The sequence below is a fragment of the Hyperolius riggenbachi genome, chromosome 2, assembly GCF_040937935.1.
Source record: "Hyperolius riggenbachi isolate aHypRig1 chromosome 2, aHypRig1.pri, whole genome shotgun sequence".
Taxonomy (NCBI): domain Eukaryota; kingdom Metazoa; phylum Chordata; class Amphibia; order Anura; family Hyperoliidae; genus Hyperolius; species Hyperolius riggenbachi.
Genome location: NC_090647.1, coordinates 319,413,098 through 319,434,702, shown reverse-complemented (window position 1 = coordinate 319,434,702; position 21,605 = coordinate 319,413,098). Strand labels below are relative to the sequence as shown.

At 44.5% G+C, this 21,605-nt stretch overlaps 1 protein-coding gene across 1 annotated transcript; it reads left to right on the top strand.

The window, feature by feature from the left end:
• The first annotated feature begins 1,176 nt into the window (after positions 1-1,176).
• On the top strand, positions 1,177-19,878 carry LOC137545018 (pancreatic secretory granule membrane major glycoprotein GP2-like). Its single transcript, XM_068266129.1, has 6 exons — positions 1,177-1,195; positions 3,843-4,066; positions 11,604-11,761; positions 17,095-17,334; positions 19,450-19,609; positions 19,807-19,878. Exons 1-6 carry the CDS (start codon positions 1,177-1,179, stop codon positions 19,876-19,878), a joined length of 873 nt encoding a protein of 290 aa, XP_068122230.1.
• The last annotated feature ends 1,727 nt before the right edge of the window (positions 19,879-21,605 follow it).

Genomic DNA, 21,605 nt, shown 5'->3' with positions numbered 1-21,605 from the left:
GAGAAAAAACCCTTACAAGGCATGGTCCAATTAGCCCCTAAAGGGAAAAATTCCTTCCCGACTCCAGATGGCAATCAGATAAAATCCCTGGATCAACATCATTAGGCATTACCTAGTAATTGTAGCCATGGATGTCTTTCAACGCAAGGAAAGCATCTAAGCCCCCTTTAAATGCAGGTATAGAGTTTGCCATAACGACTTCCTGTGGCAATGCATTCCACATCTTAATCACTCTTACTGTAAAGAACCCTTTCCTAAATAAATTGCTAAAACGTTTTTTCCTCCATGCGCAGATCATGCCCTCTAGTCCTTTGAGAAGGCCTAGGGACAAAAAGCTCATCCGCCAAGGTATTATATTGCCCTCTGATGTATTTATACATGTTAATTAGATCCCCTCTAAGGCGTCTTTTCTCTAGACTAAATAAACCTAGTTTATCTAACCTTTCTTGATAAGTGAGACCTTCCATCCCACGTATCAATTTTGTTGCTCGTCTCTGCACCTGCTCTAAAACTGCAATATCTTTTTTGTAATGTGGTGCCCAGAACTGAATTCCATATTCCAGATGTGGCCTTACTAGAGAGTTAAACAGGGGCAATATTATGCTAGCATCTCGAGTTTTTATTTCCCTTTTAATGCATCCCAAAATTTTGTTAGCTTTAGCTGCAGCTGCTTGGCATTGAGTACGATTATTTAACTTGTTGTCAATGAGTACTCCTAAGTCCTTCTCCAAGTTTGATGTCCCCAACTGTATCCCATTTATTTTGTATGGTGCTAGACCATTAGTACGTCCAAAATGCATGACTTTACATTTGTCAACATTGAATTTCATCTGCCATGTATGTGCCCATATAGCCATCCTATCCAGATCTTGTTGCAATATGACACTATCTTCCTGAGAGTTGATGATTCTGCACAATTTTGTATCATCTGCAAAAATAGCAACATTGCTCACTATTGCATCTAGTAGGTCATTAATAAATACATTTTTTTTTTTCATCAATAAATTTTTATTGAGATTAATAAAGATTGATATACATATTAACATATAAACAGGCGGAACGATACTTGGTGATACATAGTCATGAGTAAACAGGTAGCAAAAGGACTGAACCATCTAACTTGTCTACATGTCAACTTATACGTTTACTTATCAATTCTGGTGTTTTCTCGACCTCATGGGTAACCAGAAAGCAAGTACTCAGGTGAATACCTGATAGAACCAGTTGGCCAGCAGGCCTCTATCAGATATCTTTAAGGAAGGTAGAGCAATATAGAGAGCCAGAAGAGTAAACAAATCGAAGACTATTATTAAGACATGTGTAAATGGGTGATACCGCCAAGAAAATCCAGTTTTCGAACAATAAACCATAATATCATAAAACAGCTGACATTAATCAGAATTTTAACCTTCTAAAACTATCAGATATTAACTTACAGTTGTTTATACCTAATACTCAGATGGAGGTAAGAGGGGAGCGGTGTATGCAGGAATCAGTGTTTTCCTTTATATGGGAAGAATTGGTGCCTTGATCTGAGAACCCGTAATGCACGTTTTAACCAAGCCACTCTGGTGGTATAGTATATATATCTCCCTTGAGCCCTAGTCTAGGTCTGATTTTACTTTCCATGAGTATGTTCAGTCTAGTGGTGGCTAATAGTTGATTGGTATTGAACTCATCTGTGGATTTCCAGTTAGTTAAGATCATGTGTAATGCGCTGAGAATTATGTGGCCTATGAGGTGTTTGCAAGAGCTTGGTAGCTCTGAAGCGCCTATAAATAGCAAAGCTAATTTAGGGTGGTGTTTAAAGTTATGTAGAAAAGCTTTTTGAATAAACCATTCTACTGTGTTCCATAATCGGCCAACTATTGGGCACTCCCATAGCATATGCATATAAGTTCCGAGGCCTCTATTACATTTCCAGCATGTTGGAGGTGTGTTGGGTGAGAATGACGCTATTTGTCTTGGGGTCCTGTGCCATCTAAATAAAATTTTCCTGGAGATTTCCCAATGAGATTAATAAATACATTGAAGAGCACTGGACCCAGAACAGACCCCTGCTAACAGTCTCCCATTTTGAGTACGATCCATTGACCACAACTCTTTGTTTTCTGTCCATTAGCCAGTTCCCTATCCATGCACACAGACTCTTCCCCAGTCCTTGCATCCTCAACTTTTGCACCAGACTTTTGTGGGGAACAGTGTCGAAGGCCTTTGCAAAGTCCAAGTATATCACATCTACAGCATTCCCAATATCCATATTAGCATTCACTACCTCATAAAAGCTGAGCATGTTAGTCAAACAGGACCTGTCTTTAGTAAACCCATGTTGATGCTGAGAAATAAGATTATTTTCTACTATGAAGTCATGTATAGTATCTCTTAGTAACCCCTCAAATAGTTTGCATACTACTGATGTTAAGCGTACAGGTCTATAATTTCCTGGATCTGATTTTTTGCCCTTCTTAAATAATGGGAAAACGTGGGCTGTACGCCAATCCACTGGGACTCTGCCAGTTGCAAGAGAGTCACAAAAGATAAGATAAAGGGGTTTATCTATAACTGAACTTAATTCCCTTAGGACCCGAGGATGCATGCCATCCGGGCCAGGTGCCTTGTCTATTTTTAATTTATTTAGTCTTGCCTTCACTTCTTCCTGTGTTAAGTATTTAATATTACAGTTAGAAGATTGAGACTCTTCCGCCTCTGTAGTTTGCAACAGTGCTGTTTCTTTTGTGAAGACAGAAGCAAAGAAAGCATTTAATAACTCTGCCTTGCCTTGGTCATCCACCATTGAGTTCCCACCCTCATCCTTTAGGAGTCCTATACAGTCAACCTTTCTTTTTTTAGAGTTAATGTACTTGTAAAACTTTTTTGGGTTAGATTTGATATCCTTAGCGATTTGTTTTTCAGCTTCAATCTTTGCCTGCCTAATTTCTTTTTTACAATTTTTATTGCACTCCTTATAATTGCTTAGTGCAGCCTCGGTCCCCTCCTGTTTTAAGACCTTATAGGCATTCTTTTTCCTCTTCATTTTATCTTTAACCTTTCTATTCATCCATAGAGGCCTTTTTTTATTCCTAGACATTTTGTTTCCATATGGGATATACATACTACAATATCGATTGAGTATAAGTTTAAAAGCTTGCCATTTTCCTTCAGTGTCTTCCCCTTGTCGTAAATTATCCCAGTTCACCAAACTTAGTGCCTGCCTAATTTGATTGAACTTTGCTTTTCTAGAATTCATAGTTTTAGTGGTCCCGCTGCCCCGTGGCCTATCAGTCACCAGATCAAACGTTATCATGTTGTGATCACTATTTCCCAAATGTTCTTGAACCTGCACATTTGATACATTATCTGGTCTATTAGAAATGATCAGATCCAGTAACGCATTCCCCCTAGTTACCATTTGAGTCAAGTAATTGTCCTGTAGTGCTGCCAGAAATCTGCTGCTTTTACCAGAATGGGTAGCCTTAAACACATGTGTGCACAGTCTTGTTGCAATAGATGGTCCCCCAAAAATAGCGTTCTGCAGCTCCTCACCACAAATGGAAACAGGCCCACTGCAACTAGATATAGCTTCTATAGTGTAAAACCTTTTATTAAGAACAATAGTAAAAATAACGCTGCTCACAAGCATCAAAGTTTTTAAGCATATGAAACAGAATCCGAGGATGTCTCCTTCATGCACTGCAACACTTCCTTCCCTTTAGCCACGCCCTACGCGTTTTGTCATATGACTCAATTACATCATAATTTTTTTTCACTTCAGTGTCTCTTTAAGTTTGGTTTTCCAGATTGAAATATAAGTAGTTTAATTATACTATTTGTTTTATTTACAGCAATTGAAAACTTGGTTCCATCAGTGAAGTGTGATGCAGATGTAATAACTGTCTCTATGAGCAGATGTCTCCTGACTACCCTTGGCTATGATTATACATCTATATCCATCAATGGCAACTCATCTAACCTGTGCAACTATGTTTATGAAGATCATGTGAATGGCACTGTTTTTGAAAATATTCAGACTCAGCTTAAAGAAGGATTCTGTGGGAATAATGTGACAGTAAGATTTTTTTTCCTTCTCTGACTGTTGGTAACTGCAGTAGAAGCAGTAGAGTATTGTACTGTGTTAGCTATCAGTATATTACACTATATGCAGAGTGATTTTTAATTTATTATGTATATTTTAAATTTAATCCCTGTATAAAAGCGTGAGGTGAGGTGATGTATTATGGGTGTTGTCGCTCGTTCAAGTGAAGGTGAAATCTACCATTTCCTTCTGTTTTAATCCGAGGTGAAAATAAACTGATGAGATGAACAATTGTATCTATCATCCTCCTCCTAAAAATGACTTGTATAGATATTCCATGGTTTTATTTTATATTTAAATCTAGTTTTTAAGTTTTTACAGTTTCATTGTCTCTGCTCAATGACACATGCATTGAAGTATACCAGAGCTCAAATCTGTGAGCCATTGACCCTTTTTATCTCTTTCCTGCTCTCTGAAGCCATTTACTGACAAGAAAGTATTTTATGGCTGTAATTCTTTATCAGTGAAGGTTATGTCACATGTCATCTTGGTTGTCCTTTAACCACTTCAGCCTTCAGTCGTTTTCACTTTATGCATCCGAGCAATGTTCACCTCCCATTCATTAGCCTATAACTTTATCACTACTTATCACAATGAACTGATCTATGTCTTGTTTTTTCCGCCACCAATTAGGCTTTCTTTAGGTGGTACATTTTGCTAAGAGCTACTTCACCGTAAATGCATTTTAACAGGAAGAATATGAAAAAGCTTAAAAAATTCATTATTTCTCAGTTTTTGGCCATTATAGTTTTAAAATAATACATGACTCCATAATTAAAACCCACGTATTGTATTTGCCTAATAGTCCCGGGTATTACACCGTTTAAATTATGTCCCTATCACAATGTATGGCGACAATATTTTATTTGGAAATAAAAGTGCATTTTTTCCATTTTGCATCCATCACTATTTACAAGCTTATAATAATAAAAAAAATAGAAATATTTCTTCTTTACATGGATATTTAAAAAGTTTAGACCCTTAGGTAAATATTTACGGGGGGTTTTTTATTGTAATGTTTTTTTTTATTAAACATTTTATTTGGGTATTTTTGGGAGGGTGGGATGTAAATAGTAATTTTTTATGTAAATATGTGTTAATTTTTTGGTACATGTAGATGTAGTTTTACTTTTTGGCCACAAGATGGCAACCTTGAGTCTGTTTACATGACAGTGATCCCATGTATGCTTACTTCCTGCATTTCAAAAATTAACCCTGAAAAATGCTGCATTTTTATTCCTGATCCAAATCCATTTGATTGGTGTAATGATCCGCTCAGCTGGCTGCACAGGCAGACAGCTGTTTGACCATTCCTCTAGTCTGTGGGCTGCAGGTCTCTGGAAGAGAGACCTGTCTTTCCTTTGCAAGTTTCTGCTCCATTCTGCTGCTGAGGAATTTGCATACATTGGTTATGCAAATCACCTAGCTTCCTCCTTTGTAAACTGGCAGTATAAAAGCCATGTTTTCCCAGAGTCCTTTACTGGTCATCCTTCATGGTTTGTTGAAACACTCCTAGAGTGTCAGCCGTGCTATTGCTTGTTAAAGTTATCTTAGAGTAATTCTTGGGACTGCACTAGGCAGCTTCCCTAGTGCAGTTAGGTTGCTATCTGTTTTGTCTGTATTGCCTCTCTGTTGCGATTGTCCTGTCACCAACGGTGGTTGTCAGGAAATCGTTCTGTCTGTCTGGGGTGCTAACCAGAGCAGCGGTCGCTACTGTTAGCCCCTTCTGTTCATCTGTCTGTCGTGTTTGGATCGCACTAGCCTCTAGCAGTAACGGCTGTGGATCCTTCTGATCTTTTTTCTTGGAGTGTAAGCTGGAGCAGCGGTTGCTACCGGCTACCTCATCTGTCTGTCGTGTTTGGATCACACTAGCCTCTAGCGGTAGCGGCTGTGGATCCTTCTGATCTTTGTTCTTGGAGTGTAAGCTGGATCGCACTCGCTCTGGCGGAAAGAGCAGTGGATCTTTCCTAGCCTGTTCCTGAACCCGGATCGCACTCGCTCTGACGGAAAGAGCAGTGGATCTTTCCTCTCTTATTCCTATTTTCCGTTTATCTGTCTTGTCTGATACGAACGCTTGCTGTAGGCTCGGTGAGGTAATCGTTAAGCAAGCGCTCACGTCCTCTGTTTCGTGTTTGTCTGTCGGTGGTTAGCTAGGCGTGCTTGTCTCTGTTGCGCTTAACGTCCGGAGATCGCACTGTAATCGCATTCGCTGTTGCGGATAAGTGCGGTGTTCGCGTTTAGTTAGTGTTTGTTATTTTCGTTATTTTCTCATTGTCGTTTGCTGTGCCTTTGCTACTCTTGTGTTCTGTTCTGATCAGTCTTGTGTCACTTCTGGCAATCGCCTCTCTCGCGATTGCGTTCATACTTTGTTTCTGCGAATGTGTGTTCACCGTCGCTGGGTGGCGACTAGTTTGGGGAACACACATTTAGTCTATCTCTGCGCTCTTCTCTTTAAGGGCTGTTCAGCCCCGCATTGTCTTAGATCTGTACAATTTCCATCTGGCATTTGTGGCCGTGCAGAGGCTGTGCTCGTCTGCACTCCACAGCGCCATCTGCCAGTGGGAAATGGCCTCTGCTGGTGCATTGCACCTAGCTAGCCTGGGTTCACCTAATTATACGCGTGTGGAGGGTTTTCGTTGTGTCAGTGCGCATCTTGTGCGCTGACCACGAAAACGATTCCGCAAACGTTACAATTGGGTTGTTCATTGGATCAGTCTGTTGCAGTCCATGTAAGCATGGAATCGCCGCTGAACACATTTTCTCTATAGAATACAGATTGCGGGTATACTTGCCTTTGGTCCATAGTTGACATTTGTATACAGTGTGCCTCTGAGGAAGCGGCTTTTGGCCATTAAACACGTGTCAGGTAGTCTTTTTATTTGAATTGGAACTCTGAACTTGTATCCATACGCTTTGTCTGCAACTTTTGAAGATATTGTGAATGAAGAATAAATAGAGAAACTGTTCATTAAAAAAAACAAACAATTTTTTAGAATTGTCTTGTCTGTCTCTCTCCCTAGCTGTCTCTACTGTGTCCCTGGCTCTCTCCCTGGCTGTCTCTCCTGTGTCTCTGGCTCTCTCCCTGGCTGTCTCTCCTGTGTCCCTGGCTGTCTCTCCTGTGTCCCTGGCTGTCTCCCTGGCTGTCTCTCCTGTGTCCCTGGCTCTCTCCCTGGCTGTCTCTCCTGTGTTCCTGACTCTCACCCTGGTTGTCTCTCCTGTGTCCCTGGCTTTCTCTCCTGTGTCCCTGGCTGTCTCCCTGACTGTCTCTACTGTGTCCCCGGCTCTCTCCCTGGCTGTCTCTCCTGTGTCTCTGGCTCTCTCCATGGCTGTCTCTCCTGTGTCCCTGGCTGTCTCTCCTGTGTCCCTGGCTGTCTCCCTGGCTGTCTCTACTGTGTCCCCGGCTCTCTCCCTGGCTGTCTCTCCTGTGTCCCTGGCTCTCTCCATGGCTGTCTCTCCTGTGTCCCTGGCGGTCTCTCCTGTGTCCCTGGCTCTCTCCCTGGCTGTCTCTACTGTGTCCCCGGCTCTCTCCCTGGCTGTCTCTCCTGTGTCCCTGGCTCTCTCCATGGCTGTCTCTCCTGTGTCCCTGGCGGTCTCTCCTGTGTCCCTGGCTCTCTCCCTGGCTGTCTCGCCTGTGTCCCTGGCTGTCACTCCTGTGTCCCTGGCTGTCTCCCTGGCTGTCTCTCCTGTGTCCCTGGCTGTCTCTCCTGTGTCCCTGGCTGTCTCCCTGGCTGAGATCCTGTGTCCCTGGCTCTCTCCCTGGCTGTCTCTCCTGTGTTCCTGATTCTCACCCTGGTTGTCTCTCCTGTGTCCCTGGCTTTCTCTCCTGTGTCTCTGGTTGTCTCCCTGACTGTCTCTACTGTGTCCCCGGCTCTCTCCCTGGCTGTCTCTCCTGTGTCTCTGGCTCTCTCCATGGCTGTCTCTCCTGTGTCCCTGGGTGTCTCTCTTGTGTCCCTAGCTGTCTCTCCTATGTCCCTGGCGGTCTCTTCTGTGTCCCTGGCTTTCTCTCTGGCTGTCTCGTCTGTGTCCCTGTCTCTGTCCCTGGCTGTCTCTCCTGTGTCCCTGGCTCTCCCCCTGACTGTCTCTCCTGTGTCCCTGGCTCTCCCCCTGGCTGTCTCTCCTGTGTCTCTGTCTCTCTCCCTGGCTGTCTCTCCTGTGTCCCTGGCTGTCTCTCCCTGGCTGTCTCTCCTGTGTTCCTGACTCTCACCCTGGCTTTCTCTCTCCTTTGTCCCTGGCTGTCTCTCCTGTGTCCCTGGCTGTCTCTCCTTTGTCCCTGGCTGTCTCTCCTGTGTCCCTGGCTGTCTCCCTTGCTGTCTCTCCTGTGTCCCTGGCTCTCTCCCTGGCTGTCTCTCCTGTGTTCCTGACTCTCACCCTGGTTGTCTCTCCTATGTCCCTGGCTGTCTCCCTGGCTGTCTCTACTGTGTCCCCGGCTATCTCCCTGGCTGTCTCTCCTGTGTCCCTGGCTCTCTCCATGGCTGTCTCTCCTGTGTCCCTGGCGGTCTCTCCTGTGTCCCTGGCTGTCTCCCTGGCTGTCTCTCCTGTGTCCCTGGCTCTCTCCATGGCTGTCTCTCCTGTGTCCCTGGCGGTCTCTCCTGTGTCCCTGGCTCTCTCCCTGGCTGTCTCGCCTGTGTCCCCGTCTCTCTCCCTGGCTGTCTCTCCTGTGTCCCTGGCTCTTTTTCTGGCTGCCTCTCTCCCTGGCTGTCTCTTCTGTGTCCCTGACGGTCTCTCCTGTGTCCCTGGCTCTCTCCCTGGCTGTCTCTCCTGTGTCCCTGGCTCTTTTTCTGGCTGCCTCTCCTCCTGTGTTCCTGGCTGTCTCTCCTGCGTCCCTGTCTCTTTTCCTGGCTGTCTCTCCTCCTGTGTCCCTGGCTGTCTTTCTCCCTGTGTCCCTGGCTCTCTCCCTGACTGTCCCTCCCGTGTCCCTGGCTGTCTCTCTCCCTGGCTGTCTCTCCTGTGTTCCTGGCTGTCTCTCCTGTGTCCCTGGATTTCTCTCCTGTTTGCCTGGCTCTCTCCCTGTGGCTGTCTCTCCTCCTGTGTCCCTGTCTCTCTCCCTGTGGCTGTCTCTCCTCTTGTGTCCCTGTCTTTCTCCCTGGCTATCTATACTGTGGCACCTATCCCTGGCTATCTATTCTGAGGCACCTACTCCTGGCTACCTATAGGGGGAGCACCTATTCCTGGCTGTCTCCCTTGCTGTCTCTCCTGTGTCCCTGGCTCTCTCCCTGGCTGTCTCTCCTGTGTTCCTGACTCTCACCCTGGTTGTCTCTCCTATGTCCCTGGCTGTCTCTCCTGTGTCCCTGGCTGTCTCTACTGTGTCCCCGGCTCTCTCCCTGGCTGTCTCTCCTGTGTCCCTGGCTGTCTCCCTGGCTGTCTCTACTGTGTCCCTGGCTCTCTCCCTGGCTGTCTCTCCTGTGTCCCTGGTTCTCTCCATGGCTGTCTTGCCTGTGTCCCCGTCTCTCTCCCTGGCTGTCTCTCCTGTGTCCCTGGCTGTCTCTTCCATGTCCCTGGCTGTCTCTCCCGTGTCCCTGGCTTTCTCTCCTGTGTCCCTGGCTCTCTCCCTGGCTGTCTCTCCTGTGTTCCTGTCTCTCCTGTGTCCCTGGCTGTCTCTCCTGTGTCCCTGTCTCTCCTGTGTCCCTGGCTGTCTCTCCTGTGTCCCTGTCTCTTCTGTGTCTCTGGCTGTCTCTCCTGTGTCCCTGTCTCTCTCCTTGGCTGTCTCTCTCCCTGGCTGTCTCTTCTGTGTCCCTGATGGTCTCTCCTGTGTCCCTGGCTCTTTTTCTGGCTGCCTCTCCTCCTGTGTTCCTGGCTGTCTCTCCTGCGTCCCTGGCTCTCTCCCTGTCTGTCTCTCCTGTGTCCCTGGTTCTCTCCCTGTCTGTCTCTCCTGTGTCCCTGGCTCTTTTTCTGGCTGCCTCTCCTCCTGTGTTCCTGGCTGTCTCTCCTGCGTCCCTGTCTCTTTTCCTGGCTGTCTCTCCTCCTGTGTCCCTGGCTGTCTTTCTCCCTGTGTCCCTGGCTCTCTCCCTGACTGTCCCTCCCGTGTCCCTGGCTGTCTCTCTCCCTGGCTGTCTCTCCTGTGTCCCTGGCTGTCTCTCCTGTGTCCCTGGATTTCTCTCCTGTTTGCCTGGCTCTCTCGCTGTGGCTGTCTCTCCTCTTGTGTCCCTGTCTCTCTCCCTGTGGCTGTCTCTCCTCTTGTGTCCCTGTCTTTCTCCCTGGGTCCCTGGCTCTCTCTCCCTGACTGTCCCTCCCGTGTCCCTGGCTGTCTCTCTCCCTGGCTGTCTCTCCTTTGTCCCTGGCTGTCTCTCCTGTGACCCTGGATTTCTCTCCTGTTTGCCTGGCTCTCTCCCTGTGGCTGTCTCTCCTCTTGTGTCCCTGTCTTTCTCCCTGGCTATCTATACTGTGGCACCTATCCCTGGCTATCTATTCTGAGGCACCTACTCTTGGCTATCTATACTGAGGTACCTATTCCTGGCTACCTATAGGGGGAGCACCTATTCCTGGGTTACCTATACTGGAGCACCTATACCTGGCTACCAAAACTGCGGGCCCCTCTTCCTGGCTACCTATACTGGGGCACCTTTTCCTGGATACCTATACTGGGGCATCTATTCCTGGCTACCTATACTGGGGCATCTATTCCTGGCTACCTATACTGGAGGTGCCTATACCTGGCTATTTAATGTAGGGTGGGGGCCCAGGTCCAAATTCTGCATCGGGGCCCCGAGGTTTGTAGCTATGCCACTGTTCAGAGCAGTTTTGTAATTCACTCCCTGACGCAAGTCAGGAAGTGAACTCTTTGACCCGGAAAAGAATAAATACAATGTTTTCATTCTTAAAAACACAAATGCAATCGCTGCACAAAGCGATTTTGTGAGCATTTTGCGTTTTTCCAATGGCTTCCATTGAGGCGAAATCGCCTCAAAAATGGTACAGGCAGCGCTTTGCTGAGCAGATCAGAAACAAACCGCTCAGATGTGAACTATCTCATAGGGAATCATTGCACACGTGTTTTTAGGCTCCCTGCACACTGCATGCAATTCCGATTTTTAATCGGTTTTTACATCCGATTCCGACCTTTTTTATCGTTACTGCATGCTGCCTTTTTTCCTCAGTTTTTCTGTTGATTGTATTCAGGGAAAATCGGAATTGCAAATTGGAATCGGAAACGGAATCGCAAATCGGATTTGCAGTGTGCAGGCAGCCTTAGGGGGATTTTGAAAATCGCCTGCGCTTGAAAAAAGGGCAAAAACGGCCTTCATGTGAACGAGCCCTGACAGCAGTAGGGCTGCCTCCATGTATGCGTCAGTTTTACATTGATTTCATTGCATAATGTTGTAGTACTGTAGCAAAATATGTAAATCATCTGTACCCATAGAGAATGCACACAAGTTTCCTTTCATCTGTTTCCCATCCAGGGAAAGAGTACAATCGTGTTGTTTGATTCAATATGTAAAAAGCATAGGTCTGTTTAGCGATAAAATGTACATCACGTGTTTTCTAAATGCTTTTTTCCTTATTTCATCTGCAGAAGAATTCCTCCATTTACATCCTCAGTAATAATGTGCACATTTCTCCGATACAAGTGGGTAATATCATCACGAAAAATCCCGTCAGTTTAAATTTCAACTGTACATATGACCTGACTAAGCAAGTCTCTGTGAATTACACCTTGCATCCAATTTCACAGTAAGAGCAAAAAGATATTACATGCCATTACTGTAACATGATTTAAAAGTGATTGTCAATCATATTGTACAATAGGCTCAAATCTGTACAGCCATACAAGTAAAGAAAAATACATCAATTTAAATTGGACTTTTCACTGCTAATCCTAGTGGTGTCCTCACTCAGTTCTAATCAGATGCCAGAACTGCCCAGTGCATATATATACAGTGGCTTGCAAAAGCATTCGGCCCCCTTGAAGTTTTCCACATTTTGTCACATTACTGCCACAAACATGAATCAATTTTATTGGAATTCCTCGAAAAAAACCAATACAAAGCGGTGTACACGTAATAAGTGGAATAAAAATCATACATGATTCCAAACATTTTTTACAAATCAATAACTGCAAAGTGGGGTGTGTGTAATTATTCAGCCCCCTGAGTCAATACTTTGTAGAACCACCTTTTGCTACAATTACAGATGCCAGTCTTTTAGGGTATGTCTCTACCAGCTTTGCACATCTAGAGACTGAAATCCTTGCCCATTCTTCTTTGCAAAACAGCTCCAGCTCAGTCAGATAAGATGGACAGCATTTGTGAACAGCAGTTTTCAGATCTTGCCACAAATTCTCGATCGGATTTAGATCTGGACTTTGACTGGGCCATTCTAACACATGGATATGTTTTGTTTTAAACCATTCCATTGTTGCCTTGGCTTTATGCTTAGGGTCGTTGTCTTGCTGGAAGGTAAACCTCCGACCCAGTCTCAAGTCTTTTGCAGACTCCAAGAAGTTTTCTTCCAAGATTGCCCTGTATATGGCTCCATCCATCTTCCCATCAACTCTGACCAGCCTCCCTGTCCCTGCTGAAGAGAAGCACTCCCAGAGCATGATGCTGCCACCACCATATTTAACAGTGGGGATGGTGTGTTCAGAGTGATGTGCAGTGTTAGTTTTCCGCCACACATAGCGCTTTGCATTTTGCCCACAAAGTTCCATTTTGGTCTCATCTGACCAGAGCACCTTCTTCCACATGTTTGCTGCCCCCCCCCCCCCCCACACACACACACACACACACATGGCTTGTGGCAAACTGCAAATGGGACTTCTTATGCTTTTCTGTTAACAATGGCTTTCTTCTTGCCACTCTTCCATAAAGGCCAGCTTTGTGCAGTGCATGACTAATAGATGTCCTATGGACAGATTCCCCCACCTGAGCTGTAGATCTCTGCAGCTCGTCCAGAGTCACCATGGGCCTCTTGACTGCATTTCTGATCAGCACTCTCCTTGTTCAGCCTGTGAGTTTAGGTGGACGGCCTTGTCTTGGTAGGTTTACAATTGTGCCATACTCCTTCCATTTCTGAATGATCACTTGAACAGTGCTCCTTGGGATGTTCAAGGCTTTGGAAATCTTTTTGCAGCCTAAGCCTGCTTTACATTTTCTCATTCTCAATATTTTTCAATATTCTCTTAGACAACCTCTGAGGCCGTCACAGAGCAGCTGTATTTGTACTGACATTAGATTACACACAGGTGCACTCTATTTAGTCATTGAGAAGACTGAGCCGGCACCATCAAATGTATTTATGCTCATGTCATGCACAGCTCTGCTTGAGAAAGAGGCTATTCGCCTCGAAACGTCGCACATTGGCTGTATGCATGTTTTTATCTAATTAACCTGCTGGGCGGTCTGGACGAGCTCAGCTCTTCCAGTACCGCCGGAGCCTGCCGCTCAGGCCCTGCTGGGCCGATTTGGCTCAAGTAAAAAGCAGCACACGCAGCCGGCACTTTGCCAGCCGCGTGTGCTGCCTGATCGCCGCCGCTCTGGGGTCCCCCCAGCCGCCTGAGCCCAGCGTAGCCGGAACAAAAAGTTCCGGCCAGCGCTAAGGGCTGGAGCGGAGGCGGCTGACGTTCATGACGTCACTCCGCTCGTCGCTATGGCGACGAGGGAAGCAAAACAAGGAAGGCCGCTCATTGCGGCCTTCCTTGTTTATTCTGGGCGCCGGTGGCGATCGGAAGAACGCCTCCGGAGCGCCCTCTAGTGGGCTTTCATGCAGCCAACTTTCAGTTGGCTGCATGAAATAGTTTTTTTTTTATTTAAAAAAAAAAACCCTCCCGCAGCCTCCCTGGCGATCTTAATAGAACGCCAGGCAGGTTAAAGAGCATAAATACATTTGATGGGGTCGGCTCCGTCTTCTCTTTGCTATCAAGATTCTGGAGTGTTGCCAGAATAGCCGAGGCACATCACCATTTGACTTAAAGGGGAGTGCTCCACTACTCTACTAGCAAAAGCTCTATTTAGTCATTAGCACTCATCAGGCAATGTCTATGGGCAACTGACTGCACTCAGACCAAAGGGGGCTGAATAATTATGCACACCCCACTTTGCAGTTATTGATTTGTTAAAAATGTTTGGAAACATGTATGATTTTCGTTCCACTTCTCAAGTGTACACCACTTTCTATTGGTTTTTCATGTGGAATTCCAATAAAATTGTCTCATGTTTGGGGCAGTAATGTGAAAAAATGTAAAAATGTGGAAAACGTCAAGGGGGCCGAATACTTTTGCAAGCCACTGTGTATATATATATATATATATATATATATATATATATATATACAGTATATATATAGCAGTTCCTTCATTCAAAGTAAACATTTATTATATACATGCTTTAAAATATATGATGCTTTATGCATGGTAAAGTAACAGGCATGCTTACTACAGTATATGTCCACTGATGCTTCTTTCCCATAGCAAATGTCTGGGTTTTTTTTCTTACCTGTGTGAGAGCTGCCATCTTACTGGTTATGTCAGCACTTTTGTCATATCAGTGAAAGTTCAAAGTATTTTAACCACTTCACCTCTAAGGGTTTTAACCCTTAGGCTGCTTTCACAGCGCAATGTTACAGCCGCACGTTACAGCAGCCTGTAACGCAGCCTGTAACGCAGCCCAATATACTCGTATTTGGCTGTGTTAGACTGTTTGCACATGCTCAGTAATGTTTTGTTGTTTTTTTTTTTAAATGTGCCGCATGCGCCGTTTTCGTTCGATCCGTATGCGTCAAGAGATGCATAACGCAGTGCAATGTAACGTCCAACTTCAAAGCTAACATGTGCTGCGTTAGGGGCACTTTATGCGACCTTAACGTCGCATCAAACGCAACGTCTTAGTGTGAAAGAGCCCTCAAACACCAGAACAATTTTCACATTTCAGCGCTGCGTCCATTCATTCGCCAATAACTTTACCACTACTTATCACACTGAAATAATCTATGCAAATTTTTTTTTCTGCCACAAATTAGGCTTTCTTTGAGTAGAACTTTTTGCTAAGAATTATTTTATTCTACATTTTAACGGGAATAATAAGAAAAAAATTGAAAAAATTTATTAATTCTGTTTCGCCCATTATAGTTTTAAATAAAAACATGCTGCTAAAATTAAAACCCACAATTTGTCTTTGCCCATTTGTCCCAGTTATTACACCGTTTAAATTAGGTCCCTACTACAATCTATGGCGACAATATTCAATGTGGAGATAAAAGTGTATTTTTCCATGGGCACTCTAAGAATAATGTAAGCCCTTATTTGCAAAAAATAACAGTAATACACCCTGATAGCATACATTTTTTAAAAGCTTAGTCCCCAACGCAATTATTTATTTATTGTCTTAAATTCCATAACTTTAACTTTTTTTTTACAATTCTGTTATATGGGGGCAAAGAGGGAGCATAATATATTAAGGGGCTTGTTATAGTGATAGGAAAAGTACATTTGATCTTTGTATCGTAATATTATTTTCGGACACTACATTTCCCTGTCTGGTTAGAACGCAGCTCAAGCTGCGTTCCACCAACAGGAAATTACAGGGGCTTTTATTTTTTCAAGGAAATGAATTCTGTTGCTCATTCCAACAGCAATCATTTCAATTTAAACACTTAGGGCCCATTCATACTAGAGCGTTTTGCCGGCGATTTCGGCAAAACACTCAAGCACTAGTGCTTTTTAAAGCGCTAGTGCAATATTATCCTATGGGCTCATTCTCACTTGGGCGATTTGCGTTAATCTCTGGCGATTACCGCAAATCACCAAACGCAAACGTGTAGCCTGCACAATTTTCAGGCGATTTCGTGTTTCAGTACTATAGAAGCTCTAAACGTGAGCGATAAAAAAATCGCCAAGTGTGAATGGCAATTTTTTTACATTCAACGCAAAAAATTGCCTGAGCAAAACACTAGCAAAAGTGCTAGCATTTTGCATTTAGCAAGTTTGAATGGGCCCTTAGATTAGGTTTAGGAAGATATGTTTCAAATCCCTGGCAGCCGCACAGAGGGACAAGTATGTACGCCCCTGGGAGCTCAGGTGACATTTTCAGGGATTGAACATGAGGTGCACATTTAGGCCTCTTTTCCATTTATCAAACAGTTTAGCCACCCGGCTGCCGACTAACAGTGCCATCCGGTAACACCATGCGTGTCATGTTTGACACGTGGTTGCGTTACCCGTCTGCAAAAGAACATGTCATCACGCCTGAGCATGGCAAACACTATGCTGCGGTGCAATTACATGGGGGTGCACCTGTCCACCCCCTGTTCACCATCTGTGCCTAGTGCTAGCAAGCGCCTGCCTGGCCGATGGGAGCAGCTGACAGGGGGTTAATTTACCACCTTCATCTGTTATGTATGGAGGAGGAGATAATGTGAATGGAAGAGATGCTGTGCATGGAAGAAGAGCTGCTGTACATGGAAGAGAAGGTGTTGTACATATAAAATAAGGTGCTGTACATGGAGGAGGAGGTGCTGGGAATGGAAGAGGAGGTGCTGTGTATTTATAGGAAGCTACCTTATCTGTCATTAACACATAAAAAAGAAAAATTCTTATCGTAACAAAAACTACAAGGTCTTTTAAAAAATTGTCTCCTTGTTCCCACTGTTCTCCTTAACATACCCTGCAAATGTGGTGATACTATCACGTGTGGGGGCTTGCTATTCACAGCTAAAGTCAGCATCCATTGACTTTAGTGCTGAAAACAAATTTGCATGAACGTTAGCGGTGAACAAAAATTTGTGACACTTTTGTGTTTACCGTGAAGGGTCATTATTCACCAGGAACTGTTCTCCGGCTTACGTGTTTGTCCATCCCAATTCATCATTCCCATAAGGGAAAACTTAAAAATGGCAGACATAAGTTAATATAGAATAGAGTCTGTGGTGAAAATGGCAGCCAACTAATTTCAACTGAGCCAAGCTCAACCTGTTTTTTTGAATTCAGAAATGATGTCTTCTACCAACATCTCACTTTTACTTCCCTTTACTACTATTAGGCTTTACGGTTAAAACGTGTTTTTATGTTACAGAACTATATACCTCCCTGGAGTCAATGGAACAGGTTCATATCCACTTACAATGAGTGCATATAAAGATCCCGAATACATCACACAGCTGCAGGAAACAGATAATGTCCCAATTGGTGAATTGGTCTATGTGTCATTAAATGTATTGGCTGTTGATGGAGATTTGTTTGCTCTGAGAACCGTGCAATGTGTTGCATCCGGGACTGATAGTCGCACCGGAGGTGTAAATCTTTTGGCTGGAGGGTAAGCATTTTACACATTATATGTATAAATAATTGTGGGGGCGGAGCACATATATTGTATCGCATTAAAGTTGTCCACCTTATATAGATAAGATATTAAAGGTATTCTAGACGCAGTGTTCCCCAACCCTGTCCTCAAGGCCCACCAACAGTGCATGTTTTGCAGAAATCGACACAGGTAGTTAAACGGCTCTACTGAGACACTAATTACCTCACCTGTTAATGTTTGAGGTTTCCTGCAAAACATGTACTGTTGGTGGGCCTTGAGGACTGGGTTGGGGAACACTGTTTCTAGAGGATGTTTTAAAAATGTTTATCTGTAGTGTGTCTTGTTTTGGCTTCTGATCCAGAGCAGGATCATCCACAAGACAACCTAGGCAGGTGCCTGAGGCCTAGTGGGTGTCATTTTTTTTTACCCATCTCCCACCTCAGACTGTCAAAAGGACCATCAACTGACTAGCCCCATTTCATCTTCATCATCATTGTTCTGATCAGTTTGCTGTTTATACTCATGCTCATGTTTACTAGGGTTTCCCCTCAAATGCAATAGTAGACAGGAGCACAGCTATGTTAGTGAATGATACACTAAGAGCTCCAAAACTGCTTATCAATCATTCGCTCTTTGGTTGTCTCATAGTAAACTATATTTGAGCTAGATTCCGTGGCCAACAAGATTTCTTGGATAGCTGTATAGCTGCTCATCTGTAAGAGCTGTGCTGTACGAGAACAGATTTTTAAAATTGCAGGAATGGGTCTACAGTATATTTTTATTGATCAATAAATTAATTTGTATCTCCCCCAATACCTGCCCCCCCCCCACACACACACACACGCACGCACGCACACACACACACGCACACACGCACGCACGCACACACACACACACACACACACGCACACACACACAATGTTAACTCTTTCCTAGTATTTAACCATAACCTTTTTCCTAATCTTAAAACCTTACTAGTGGCGGGCCCCTTATCCTCCTAGTGTTAACTCCTTAGTAATGCCTAAGCAAAACCTTTCACTTAACATTTACTGCTTCCTGCCTATCCCCTACTTTTCTGCAAAACATCACCTACTCCTGATGCAAAACCCTAGCCTCCATTCTTGCATTAGTTCACTCATGCAGGGCAATTTCTAGCGTTTTTGTCATCCTCAAAAACGCTGTGTAATCAGTGCAAGAAGACATGTGTCAACCCTTCCCCCACCCCAAAGAAAACACACACACACTAGCACACACTAGAGAAGATAAACCATGTGTCAAATAAGGTGGATGCATAATACAGGTAGTCCCTGAGAATCCACTGAGACTGTTGCTGTTGCAGGTAGAGGAGGATGACTGGCTGTTGCGAGTTCCATGAACAGAATCCAAAGTTTGCATCCTTATTGGAGGAGAGAGTACTCTGATAGAGTTGTGTGCCATTCGAAACGCATAAACATCTATTGGTCTAATCTCAAGTGACGTCACTTGCCTAGCTAAGTAGTGGAAGTAATCCATCATCCAGCAGTGCTAATTGTGTAACGCATGGTACACTGCTGGCTGTAGTATTTTTGTGTGATGCCTGTACACAGAAATATTACCAGCAATTAGTGCATCAACCCCAATGATTAGAAACAAGTGCACAGCGACACAGGAGCACGGCTGTGAAGTATGTTTAAAAGTCCGGGCAAATGACCTAAGCTTATGTCTAAAATAGAAGAGGAAAAGGGGGAAAAAACAATATGTGCAATATCTGTGCACAGATAGGTGGGACAATGTAATCTGAGATAGAATGTTATAGGATTACACATTGGTTATTTGAGGCAGTTTGTCAATTTGTGCATGGTATACAACGTCTTCATGGGCTTGCACTAGGGGGGGGGGGGGGGGGGGGGGCATGTATTCCAGTGTGCCCCGAGAAGGAGAGAAGAGCAATTCAGTAAGACTTGCTATAATGTCATGGAGCTGTAATGCAAGAATAGTGTCAGCACAGCTTAAACCTGACATGATTCTGCTCATTTGTATCAGAGAAATCTACCAGAGATTGACTTTAATAATATGTTTTTGCTGTCATACTCATTCTTAGTGAAAGGCAGATAACAAAATAAACTCTTTTCATTTTTTTTTTTACAGTTGTAAAGTTGATAACTCAGATATTTATGTGAATGTATCCGAAAATGGGGTGTCTCTGGAATCCAGATTTAGCTTTAGTATGTTCCAGTTTCAAGACCAAACCCAATTGTATCTCTTCTGTGATGTGCTGTTATGTGACAAAACTGCTAACTGCAGCAGGGTAAGTGATAACTGTGTTTTGTGTTAAAATGAGTTTTCAAATACAATGTTAACAACACTGGTCATCAGCAACAAAAAAAGACAAAGTTTTACTTAGTGGCTACACCCCAAATTTGTAAGAGCAATGGGTGTGTGTGTGGGGTGTGTGCATATGTGCATGTGTGCGTGTGTGCGCCAATGCTCTTCCCTTGGATACAGGGTCCATCCACCAGATCAGAAGTTGTTGTGGCTGCACTTGTTCTGGGTGGGGAGATCGAGGAAGCTCCATGATTTAAAGTTATGCTCCTGGTTCGGCTGGAGCACAGTTCTCACAGATTACTAATTTGTGGTCATAAAACTTGTTTTTGTCTGTGACATTCTGACAGTAGTGAGCAGATACGATGCTCCTCCATAGGTCAGCATTACTGCTATGGAAGGTGAATAAGTATACAGAGTAGCCAGGGCCGGCCCGCCCATGAGGCGGGGTGAAACGTTAGCCTCAGGCGGCACTTCTGGGGGGGGGCGGTGTAGCAGGAAGTGATGTCAGTGGAGCGCAGGCTGGAACGAGGAAGAGGTGAGTGATCCCCGCCCGTTGCCTCTTATAGCTGCAGCCAGCGACGTAACAAGCTGGAGGGGAGCTGAGGACGGGGGACCCAGGCGAGTGAGGGGGGGTCCGATCCCTCTCCCCGCCGCTAGGCCCAATACCCCCTTCCTGCCCGCTATCCCCTCCAGCTCGGGCGGCCCCCCACACCCACGGCTTGGGATGGGCGGCGGTTTCTTTAAAGCTTGCCTCAGGCGGCAAAAAGTCTAGGGCCGGGCCTGAGAGTAGCAGCAGATGTCAGTGACACAGTGTCTAACCCAGAAATGTAAATGTAAAAGATAATTATTCAGGCCCTACCTGATGTAATAGCGACAGGGAAATGACGGCGCACGGAAAATAGTGGCAGTAGAGTTCTGTAGTGGTAGCACCTGATGTAATAGCAATGGTGGAGTTCTGTAGTGGAGAAGAACAGCGCTGGAGTTTGGCTACCCATGCAGCCGAACTCCAGAGTGGTTTGGATGACGAGGATAGTAGTAATATAGGTAGTGGGGTTAGTGTTAGGTTTAGATGTGGGGAGGTTAGTGTTAAACAAAAATGGGGGAGTTTAGTGTGAAGCATAGGTGGAGGGCTAGTGTTGGGCATGGGGGGTAGACTACTAGTGTTAGACATAGATGCAGGGAAGGTTAGCGTGAGAATAGGATAAGATTGGCAAGAGTAGAATATATCGGTAACACCAAAGCCGGATCATCCACAAGGCAATTCTAGTCAGTGGTGATGGGCCAAATATCAAATTTTGGTTTTGCGAATTTTGAATCTCTGCAAAAATTAGCGAATCTGGCAAATCTGAGAATCTCCATAGACTTCAGTGGCAGGCGAATGGCCGCTGACTTTAGTGGTTAATAGCAAAGGCCCCCTTACATGCTAGAAACACCAAATGTTCAGGGTATGTGGAAGGGGACAGTGGCTACAAGAGGTAACTTTAAAAAAAAAATACCTTATAGTTTTTGAGAAAATCGATTTTAAAGTTTTATAGGAAAAAAGTATACATTTAAATGCAGTAAATGACAGATAATCTTTGCGCCTGGTTCATTTACAAAATGACAGATAATGTAGCAAACCTAAACGGTAGTGTAAATTTACATATATCAAAAGAAAGAGCAATGAATTTCATGACAGGGTTTCCAGGGGGTCATCCTGACCCCTATTGGTCTGTTAATAGACCAATGGGGAGACTTGGAGCCAAAATTCAAAGATGCTTTCGTGCTCTACCTATACAGAGTGTAGGTTTGGATGCACGTCTTTTGTTACAATCAAGCTCACAAGATGAGAGGATATTGGCATGGGGCATTTCCGAGGATATTGGCGTGGGAACATTTTCTTAAAGGTGATTTATGGTTAATTAAGAAAATAAAGGACTTTTTTTGTGGATGTGTTTTTATTTCATTTAACCCTTTGTGGAAATGGGTAAGGGGTACTT